Genomic DNA, 11,284 nt, shown 5'->3' with positions numbered 1-11,284 from the left:
TGGAGTTAAAACTTATCCTAAGCTCATGTAACATTTGAATCTGTGACAAGAGGACTTGAATTCCTACGGAATGTTTTTCATCTGAAACTATTTCATGTCTAAGAATTAGAACTTTGTTTTCATAAATTATTTCATTAAATATCTTTCTTTGTTTATGAGCCTGTCACTCTACCAGGATGGTGGGGAGTTGAGAAATGTGCGATCAGTAGGGTCTCTGTCCTCAAAGAGCTTACTTTCTCATTAAGGAGGTAAGACAGATACATGTAAAACAACCATAAATACATAACAGCATGTGATTAGGTGATGAATCAATCATCCAGACTCTAAAGGTTGCAAGTGCTCAGGGGAGAGAGAGGAAGAGAGCCACAGGAATAAAGGTTCCATGCAGAATGTAGCATCTGATCAGGTGCTTGAAAGATGGGTGGAACTTCAGGACTGGAGGCTATACCTGAGATGCAATCTTTGCTTTAACACTTCCATGCTGTTTGTCCTTAGGCAAGGTACTTAAAGTTTTAGAGCCTCATTCTCAGCCATACAATGATAATGCCTAACTCTACAGTTTGTTGAGAAGATTCGATAACATATATATAAAGAAAATAATAAAGAACTTAACACATAGTAGGTACCAGTAAATTTTAACTATAATCTTCAATGATCTTAATGTAGTTGTGTCCCATTTTCTGAGCCGCTTCAAACAACCTTTGGAAGTTGAGGGAAATAAATTGGCACAGATATGAAGAGGTAAAGAGCAAGGAATACATCCAGTTGGAAAATCAGAAGAAAAATATAGAAATGATCATGCACGTTTTCTGGGAAGTCTATCTGACTAGAGCAGTAGGTTCATTTTATAGATATGGTAAGTGATTCATTCATTCAATATAGATTTATTGAGCAACTACTAGGTAACAGGTACTGTACCTGGTACAATGTAAGAGTTGAATAAAGGTGAGCCTTGAAAGGCAAACATTACAATTTGGCTTGAATGGTAGAAAACAGGGTGAAATGGAAGATTTATTTATTTAGCCACTTATTATGCAGGGGAAAGACATATAATAAAAACAGAATTGGAAAAGCCCAAACCTGGCAGCAAATGGATTAGAATGGATGTAGAAGGTGGACATAAGGAGTATAATTGAAAAATTGTCACAATAGTTAACCTGAAAGAATGGTGGTCACCTGAATGAAGTGAAAATGTTTGGGCATGAGGAATACATGGAAGGAACTTCTATGTGATTTAGTAAATGACTTGATTTGGGAAATGAAGGCAAAGAAAAAATTATTCGAAGATGAATATACGGTTTGCCCTTGAGTGAACAGAACAGTAAAGGCAGAGAAAGTAAAGTTGGGAAGAATAATTTGGAAGGGTTGCTGATGGTTTGTGTTAGGTTAAGTTTGAGTTGAAGATAAGTTATTTGTTGAACATTCAGTTAGCAAGATCTACTTAGGCATTATAAGCAAGGGGACTAGATTTGGGGGAAATAGAATAGAGAGGTCAGGTTGAGATCAGGCTGCAGCTGGGATGGTTCAGACACTGAAGAAGAACATAATAGAGAGGAGAAAAACTGAGAGGTTTGAACTTCTGGGCAAATTTCATATTGTGTGTGGGGAGGAGTAAGTGTGAAGGGGTGGGGAGAGGCTGTGAGGAAGGAAAGGAAGGAGCCAGGATAGGAGAGTGTGAAAGAAACCACTAGAAGAGTTTGGGAAAATTGATCAACAATATCAAACGCATCTAAGAGTCAAAGAGAATAGGGATTGGGGTAAACGTTGCTGCATTTATTCACAAAATGATTAATGGATAAGTATAAAATAACGCAGAATTTTAAAAATTATTTTAAGGTAGGACAATTTAAAAATACTTTGGTATAACAAACACAGATCTAGTGTTTTCAAATTTCTGACATATTAATCTTTGGAGTCAGGAATAAGAAATTGGGATTCTTGAGAATTCCCCAAGTCACAAGTTATTCTATATTTTTCATAACACTTCACTTATATATTAGTAAATAATAAGGAGTGACCATAATCATAAATAATGAATCATTTTTCTGCTATAGGGATAGAGGTTTTATGTAAAAAAAATGTAATAATCAATATATGGTTTATTAGTATTATGAACCAATATATTTGTGAGAAGATTATATATTTAAATAATATATAAAAACTAATTCTACCTGATAAGGACATTTAATAATAGAAAGCACTAGAAAAAAAGGGAAACATTAACATAGATGCTAAAAGAAATACATTAAAAACTTCAAGATCAATCTACAAAACTTAATATTTAAAATTTACCATTGTTAAAACAAAAATTTAAAACTTACAGAACATTAATTGCTTTATCTGATAGTGTTGATCTGTTTCATGATTAAGCTTATATTTCTAGAAAAATTTCTTTCATTTTGTGTTGATGTTGGTCAAAATGTTAATTGTGAGTCTGAAAGCATGTTCAAGTTGAGTGTTAGTATTTATCCACAGAAACTCATTTTTCTCTTAATGAAAATATTTTGTCTGCCTTGATTTTGACATTGAAATTGAGTTGCTTTTTTAAGTTCAGATTTTTTTCTCATAACAACATATTCTTTCTCTTGGCATTTCTTGGGTTAACGTCTTTACAAAAAACTGTAGTCCATTGTGAATACATTGGGCAGTATCTGAATAACGTATTATTCAGGATCTCCTAGCAAGGTTAACAGCACTGCACAAAATCACAGGTTGAAATTGTCAATTTAAGGACTTACTTGGTTTCCAAAATATGTTACTTCTTGCATTCATTCGAACTAGTAAATCTCTACATTGATCAGTCACTTTTAATTCTTATAGAATTATAATACTTTTACCAATTTCTAGACACATTTTCCACAAGATTTGGAAAAAATATACAAATTTGAGGGAAAATGATAGGAATTCCCACATGGAAACACAACAGAGACATGCCACTTCTCTGTAACATTTAGGAAGCTTTAAGCTGCAAGTAATAGAAAGGTGAGCTCAAAATGGCCTAAATGACAAGGGGATTAATTATATCACCTAACAAGCAGTCCCAAGCCACCTGGGGTTAGTTAAGTCAGTCAGTCAATAGCATCTAGAGCTCAGGTGCTTTCCATCTTCCTACTTTGTCATTCCAGGTATATGGGTTACGTCCCGGTCACAAGATGGATTCAGCTGTTTCAGGTACCACATTCTCACATACTAACATCCAGAGCAGAAAAGGGACACTTTATTTCTTGTCAGTCTTTTTTGTTTGTTTGTTTCAATGTCCCCCCCGCCCCCATGATTTCCCCTCATCCTTCATTGACCAGAAATAGGAAACATGCCCATTCTTAACACAATCACAGCAAAGGTTTAGTATAATCTAGTCAAACCTGAGGCATGGAAGAAGGGAAAATAGCTATTGTGCTAGCCAGGGATTCTTGAAGTGTTTGGTCTCATGACCTCTTAAAAATTATTGAAGGTTACAAAGGACTTTTGTGTATGTGGGCAATCTCTTATTGATATTTACTGTATCAGAAATTTAAATTCTGAAAAATTTTAAATAGTTCCTAATTTGTTTAAAATAACAATAATGAAACCATCATTTGTTACTATCCTGTGGTAGGCAGAGTGATGGCTCCTAATAATGGCCCACGTCCTAATCCCTACAACCTGTGAATAAATCTCATGTGATTAAGGATTTTGAGATTGGTAGATTATCCTGGATTATCTAGATGGGCCCCATGCAATCACAAGGGTAGTTATAAGTGAAAGTAGGAGGCAGTGTCAGAGTGATGTAGCATGAGAAAAACATGTCTGGCTATTATGGACTTTAAAAATTGAAGGGACCATGAACCAAGGAATATGGGTGGCCTCTAGAAGCTGGAAATGGGAATGGATTCTCTCCTAGGGTCTCCAGAAAGCCTGCAGGTACCTTGCTTTTAGTGTAGTGAGACCCAGTTTGAACTTCTGACCTCCAGAATTATAAGATAATAAATCTGTGTTGTTTTAAGTCACTAAATGTATGGTAATTTGTTACAGCAGCTGCAGGGAATGAATATATACACATATTTTGAAATAAAAAAGAAATGTTTTCCAAAACAACAATAAAAATGAGTGAGAAAAATGGCATTTACATTTTGGGTTATCTCTTTAATGCCTGATATAACATAAGATAGGTGGATTTTTGTATCTGCTACATTCAGTCTGCTGTGATTAAGTCACATTGTCTCTGGAAAACTCTACACTCATGAAAGAATGTGAGCAAGAAAGGCAAATAATTTCTCAATATTATAATAAAAATGATCCCCCTAAAAGGGTCTTGGGGACCCACAGGGGTGTCTGGCACACACTTTGAGGATCCCTGGGGCAGGAAGTTAAGAATTTTGCACCACCCCCCAAAAGAACAGATAGGGAACACTTTTCCCATATGCCTTAAGTGAACTTGTCTGGCTCTAAGGTAGGTCATCATTAACATAGTGTAATGATTTTAACATTTCTTCCTTAATTCAAATAAAATTTCTAAGTTTATTTTGTGCCTGGTACTGTTTTATGTGCAGAGGCTATAAAGCGAACAACGTGGACCTTTGCTCCAATGGAGCTTGCATTTTAGTTGGAAAAAAATACTAAGCACATAAACAAGGTAACTTCAGATATGGCTAAAGGATATAAAGAAAACGAGTAAGGGGAGAAAGAGTGAGGGGTATTTTGGGTGGTAGGCAAAGAGCTACTTTAATTAGTCTGAAGAGGACAAGTTACAGCTGACAGGTAACTAATAAGGAACCACTAAAAAATGAGGGAGAATATTCCAGGTAGGGAGAACAGCAGGGGCAAAGAGCAAGGAGCTTGGCAAGGTAAAGGAACAGAAAGAAAACCAGTGCGACTTTAGTGTAGTCCATGAGGGGAATGAAAAATGGGGGGAAAAAAAGTTGAAAGGGTCAGGCTGGTGTAGATCAGTAAGGTTTTATAGGACACAAAAAGGACTTAAGGTTTTGTCTGAGTTGCCCTACAAACTCACTGGAGGAAATAAGAGACTATGGAACTCTCTTATATGCTTTGCTTCCGTAAATTCTTCCACCTTCTCCAAGGGCTGCTCTTCAGCCCAACACATTCCCCATCTATATAATGACTCTCTCCAGAAAGGCGCCGGACCCCAAATAGACCCATCTTGCCTCACATAAACTGTGTGTATGCTAACATCAAAAACAGACAGATCTGGAACCAATCAGGGGAATGTAAATTACAGGTTGCTTGATGTGGCGTAACTTCTGCCTGTTGGCCAGTGTAGGTGTGCAGCCAGAAATGTACTATGTGAATACAATTGTTTGGCAATTGCTGGCCTGTCACTTGTCCAAGTGGTAAGTGTGTGAATGGATTTGTATGGGTAATGACTCTGAAGTTAGCAACTAGTTTTTTTTTATCTCTCTGTGATACAGGAAAACGCACTGGAACTTGGCTCATTTCTGGAGAATTCTTGTGATGATCCTCAGTGGCTCAGAATGTACATTTGGCCATCATTATCCCTTGTGTAATCAGTTTCTACAAACTATAGGATAATGTTACAGTTATGTTTACAGAATAAGAGAACACGCTCCACACCTGAATCAAACCACTTAAAGATGAGCCTTCTTAGATAACATGCATTTATATATGTGGCTAGTCATTAGATATCTACTCTATACTCTGAGTTGTACTATAGTGAGAGAAGTAATCTTCTGACTCCCACTAGAAACCTCCAGCTAAACCATGTGCCTAAAACTCTAAGGTATTTACTGTATAGTATTGTCGAAGCGTTCACCAGACAAACCTTTCCACGACAAGATGGTGTAGAGAATTCACAAAAGCAGAAGTAACTTGAAATCTGCTCTGAAAGGGCCCTAGAAACCGTCAGGAATTTGGACCCAATCAGTACACAGAACTGCAGGTGCGGTGACCCCACTGTTAAAAAGTTGGATCCACGTGAATAATAAGCTTAATCACATTTTCAAAACAGCTGTGGCTACTTGGGCTGCCTAGTCTCTCGTCAGTCACGGCTTCCAAAAATTTTTAATTAATGCGAAAATTTATATTAAACTTTAGACCAGACTGTGCAATCAAAGAAAATAAAACTACATTAATTCCAAGGCTGAGTATTTTCAAAGGAATTCGATTCTGACCTCTGAATGCAGTTGGCCAGTCTCTTCCTCTACTTCGGGGAAAAGAGAAAGGAAGGAGAGATGATTTTCTCTTTTTAGTAGTAACTGGTAACCAGACCTGTTGTTCTGCCAAGCAAGCGTTCGTCTTCTCCGAACCTGATTGCCAAGTGCTCAGAGGGTGGATGCTCGAAACCTGTGACTCCCTCCCCTGTCAGATAAGCAGAAAGTTTGTTCAGGCTATGATAAATCGGCACAACGCAGAGATGTTTTTGGCACAATGTGTACGTTAGGAAGATGACGGTGATTAAATTCACCCCCCTCCTCCTCATTCTTGCGGCCGGGAGTGTGTTTTGCCTGCATTGAAGAAATGTCCTTCAGCGGCAGGCGTGTGCGCGCTGAGCCTGCAGCCAGCGTTTTTGCATCTCCGGGGCAGGGCGACTCGGGCCGGCTGAGTGTCACCCACAGATGTGACCGGTCTTCCCCCCCCCCCCCGGGCACCCGCGGAGGCGGCAGCGCCGTTCCTCTCCCCCGGCGTCTCCAGCCCTCGGCCCAGACCAGGGGAAGGGGAAGGAAACCCTCGCCGCAAACCAGCGTCTGGCCCGGCACGAAACACGCCGCCACCAAAAACTTTTTTCTCCCCAGCCGCGCGCAACTTTTGGCCTTTTCGCCCACCACGTTCTCGTCTCGAGTTTCTGGCCCCTGGGGTTTCCTCCGCTTTCCTCGCCTTCCCCAGCGGCGCGCGGGGCAGCGCGGGGGGCACGGAAGGGGAGAGGAGGAGGGGGTGGCGGCGGATCGGGAGGAGGAACTGGTCATAGGGGACCCACACGGGCGAGTGCCCGAAAAGGAAAGCGACGCCGCGGTTTGCTGCAGTCGGAATAAAGTTCGCGCCCTTTCCTCGGCGCTTCACAGCCTCCCCTCCGGTCTCCCCCACTCGTTTTTGACAGCTAGGCGCTACCGGCCACTTCCACCTCCAAGCCCGCACCCCCCGGGGGGGCGCCAAAGTTGTTTTTCCATCCCCAGAGAGAGCAGGGGGAGAGAAAACAAGTAACAGGGCGCGGGAGAAACATACATCCTCCTTCACTAGCCCCCTAGAATCTGAGGACAAACAACCAAACCAACCTACTTTTATTTTGCAAAAGGGAAGCAACATCGTAGCCGCGACAGTTTTGCAGAGAGAGAGGAGAAACTTGTACGGCTTGCAAATCCGCCCGAGGTCACCTCGCCCGCCGGTTCCCCCCGTACCCCGCCCCACAGCAGCCCCCTCCCGGGACAGTCCGTTCCTTTTTTTGTGTGTGTGCCGAGGAACTGGGGGAACTCAGCAGGCTCCGACTTGGGGAGCGAAGGCGACCCTGCACGCGGGTGTAAATCAGTCAGTCACCTGAGTGCAGAGGGGCCGCGGCGAGGGCGCTCGCGGGCGGGCGGGGAGAGGCGGAGGCGGCGAGAGCGGCTGCCCGGAGGAAATCGGGAGGGGGAGGGAAAGAAAGGCCGAGACAGAAGGAGCGTGAGGCGGCGGAGGGGCTGGTCCAGGCGCGGCCGCTAAGAGGAGACCAAGAAGGCGGGGGCTGCACTTGACAACCAGCATGCCGAGATGGTAAGAAGTTTCCACCCTCCTTTCCTTTTTATTCTAGACTTCGGAAGAAAGGAGCCCCGCGCCGGCGCGCCTCGGGGGCCGCCCGGGGGCTGTGTTTTCCTCCAGTTCAGCGGCGGGAGGTGGAGGGGGGCGCTGGGGAGGGCGGGCAGGAAAGGAGAGCCTCAGTCCACCCCGGTCCCGCTCCCGAATTCGCCCTTCAACTTGGCCCGAGTGGCGGAGGAGAGCTCCAGGTGGGAGGGCGGGTGTGCGCACGGGCTCGGGGGGCTCGGGAAGGTCGCCCCTTTCGCGGCCGGCAGGGCAAGGTGAGCGGTAAGCGGGCGGGCGGCTCCGGGGAGTTGGGACGGGCCGGGAGGCAGGCGGGGGCTGATGTAGCGCTGGAAGGAGCTCGGGGCGGAGAGGAACGCCGTTTGGACCCACGGCAACTTTTAAAACTTGCCCGCGAGTGCGGGGCCGGTGGCTGGGCGTGGGCGCCTGGGCGCGCTGGTGCGCCGCGCGGGGAGGACACCGCCGCCTGGTCCCCGGCACCTCTGATTTTCCCCTCCTCGCCCTCCCGTTGGGGAACCCTCCCTTTGTAAATGTAGGAAGTGCTCCTGGAGGTTTTCTGAAGAATGTGCAAAACGCAGGGCAGGAAAATCAACCCTAAAGAGAGAGAGAGATTTTGAGGTGGAGTTCGACGGGAGCCGATTTGTGTTACTTACACATTGACTGGAGGGTGGCATTTGGGGCCCGGGGAGAGGGCAGGATAAAAAAAAGAAGAAGAAGAAGAAAAAAAAACCCCACCTAAACCTGGGTGAAATTCTCTGTAAAGTGAGGCTGAGATTAAAAAAAAAAAAAAGTTCTAAGTGCAAGTGGCGGAGGAGATGGGAAGGCGTTGCGAAGCGAGATTCCAGCACAGCCCCTCTACCCGAAGCAGCTTCTCTGCAGCGAGGCAGCCTGGCAATTAGCTCGCCGGCTGCTGAGCGCTCTGTCCGCTTTCGGGGAAGTGATTTGTTAGAAATGGGGCTGGACCACTCCCTTCCTTTTAGTTTGCTCCCACCCTTTGCTGCTATTGTTACCCCCTCTTGGGGTTCTGATATACTGCGTTCCGCATGTAGATGGACTGTGTAAGAAAAAGGGAGATAGTGGGTTGGCATTTTCTCTCTCTCTCTCTCTTCCCTTCCTCCTAATGTGACATCTCTTGTTTCAGTGATCAAAGTCACGACTGGAGTGTAGGGGATGCGACTGTCAAATGCAGGCACCAAAAAAAAAAAAAAAAAAAAAGCGTGAGCCCAAGACTGAGGTTACAGTAACGCTGACAGAAATTAAAGTGGTTTTGAAAGCAGTGTGCGATTTACGGTGGTTCGCATTTACCCTAGAGTCAAGCTGTTGTAAAACTGATGTACAAAAGACATAAAATAATCCTGTGTACCCAGGATTAAAGTGGCAGAAGTGGCCTGTTTTATTAATTCTTATGTACTTCGTGGACAGTTGCAATGGTTGGAATCTGTATTTAAGTGGAGGAGTCAAAACAAAATATTAAATATATCTGTTTAGCACTAGAGGGTTTTACTTATAGCCGCATTTTACACAAGAACACTGTAAAAGCCGGTTGTAGGTATTTTTCTTCCCTTCCTCCCTCGCCTGTATACTATTTGTCTACACATCTATTCCCAAATACTAATCACTTTGAACAGTGGTTAAGCACATTTGTCACCCACTGCTTTGTATTCTGCAGTTTTAGATGTTACTGTGCACGCACATACATTATTTAAGTGGTGGAATTTATTCCTGTGTAGTGTGTCTGATTTGAAGACATATTCAAGAGTAGTGAGACCCTGTGCAAGTTAATAGAACTTGCTTGATTGACCCTTTGGAGTCACCCAAAAAATCCCTTGTGAACTTTCGTAGGGTATCTGTGTTTTGTGTTATATTTATAGCTGCTTTATTTAAACTCTTCAGCCTTAAAGAAGTTCTTAGTTGGAGCTGCTCTTTCTGTTCCTGGAGAGTAGTAAAATCCAGATTGCTAATCGCTTTACCAACGTACAGGAGTGTCTTCACCTGAGGGAAGTAATACTGAGCCTGAACGTGAACTCGGTTTGAGTATCGTGTGAGAAAAGTCTCAAACTGGTCCTTGAGAATATTAAGTTCGCTGTTGTTTGCATGTAAGGCTTTGGAAAAGAACCAACCTCGCGTGATTTTAAAAAATAAATAGGAAGAAAATATTAATAGCAGTCGTACCTTCCCAATCAATACCTGACGTTTTTCTTTCCTCTGAAATGTAAGATATCTGTCAGGCAGGGATATGTGATTACGAAAAGCAGCAGACAAAAGCGGAGCTGACTATTGCTATATTAAAATGTAAGTGTTAACAGTTTGAATTTTCAAGTGAGAGTTTTTGAGTTCAGTGCTTTACATAACATTTTGTCCTAATCTTGCTTGCTGTCAGGGATGTTTCATGGTTGTGCAATTGCTGCAGTCAAGAATGCCAATTTGCATTCCAGGAGTGTCATTTGATTACTTTTATCTGCACAGCTCCAAGACCGGCCCAGACCTCTCGTTTCATCTTGCCATGTCACGAGTCAATGCTGTGTCGTCTTTTCAAAAATCTGCCTGATTTAGACAAGAAAGAAAAGTACTTTCATGTTGCAGCCGCAGTCCCCTGCTAACTTGTCAGCAGCAGGATATGATTCACTTGAGCCCAGAAGAATGGAACAGAGAGGCGGGTTAGGCAGTTCAATAAAGCCCACGGACAGGTAGTGTGTGACATCCCCAGAGAGCTACAGTTAATGAAGAACAGGTCTGCTTAGTTCTCCACACGCTGACCTGGTGCTGTCCCCACAGTTTTCTCATTTGATCTTTCCCAGCAAATTGATCTTTTCTTGTATTTTTTTTGCCTTCCAAGTTAGTCCTTGTGGGACCGAAATTAGCAGAGCAACTTAAGTTGGATAATACAGCTGTTCAGAAAAGAAGAAATTGGACACTGGCTCAAAAAGGGGCCGGGGGGGTGGGGGGAGTTTTCCTTTTTGTTGTTGTTCCTGGGAATATTTCTTATATTAAGGGAGCCCCCAATAGGTGATGACTTGAGGGTAGTGGTTCCCTTTATTTTTAATTTTAGAGTTACGATTCCACACAATTTTAAATGTTCCTTGAGTATTTGAAAGGTGGTCCTAATGAGTAGTAGGAGTTCGATTTAGCATTTTTTCATTTTCACTTGTTTGAAATGATTTGCCAGTTGACTGTGGGTGTTTTATGGCTATTGTAAGGTAGACTAAATATCAATGGCATACTTGGACTGTATTATTTATAGTCTTCTGAATAATGACAATCCCAAAATACCAGGGCTGAATAGCAGAAAATATTAAACAGTAAAAGTTATTAACAGTGTTGTGTATAAATATCATGGTACATGGACATGTTTTCTACAAATTACCATCAGCCTCTTTTATATAAAAGCCACAGATACACTGTTAATGTTTTTAAAAAATTTCAAGATCCTGAATTTCTATGTAGGTTTTTAGAACTGAGACCAGATTACAAGTAACAACTTCTGTAGATAGATGCTCATGCATGTCCTTATTTTTTGATTAAATTTAGTTTTAGCAAGTGGGTA

At 42.7% G+C, this 11,284-nt stretch overlaps 1 protein-coding gene across 1 annotated transcript in view; it reads left to right on the top strand.

Moving 5' to 3' along the window:
* Positions 1–7,646: 7,646 nt before the first annotated feature.
* BNC2 (basonuclin zinc finger protein 2) overlaps positions 7,647–11,284 on the top strand; it is a 418,491-nt gene continuing 414,853 nt past the window's right edge. The window contains exon 1 of the mRNA XM_030840635.2: positions 7,647–7,695. Coding sequence (XP_030696495.1) covers positions 7,693–7,695 — 3 coding nt within the window. The 5' untranslated portion in view covers positions 7,647–7,692. The remainder of the gene's footprint in view (positions 7,696–11,284) is intronic.

Source organism: Globicephala melas, chromosome 6 (assembly GCF_963455315.2).
Source record: "Globicephala melas chromosome 6, mGloMel1.2, whole genome shotgun sequence".
NCBI classification, from domain to species: domain Eukaryota; kingdom Metazoa; phylum Chordata; class Mammalia; order Artiodactyla; family Delphinidae; genus Globicephala; species Globicephala melas.
Note: the sequence above shows the minus strand (reverse complement) of the source record. Positions and strands in the feature narration are given on the sequence as shown.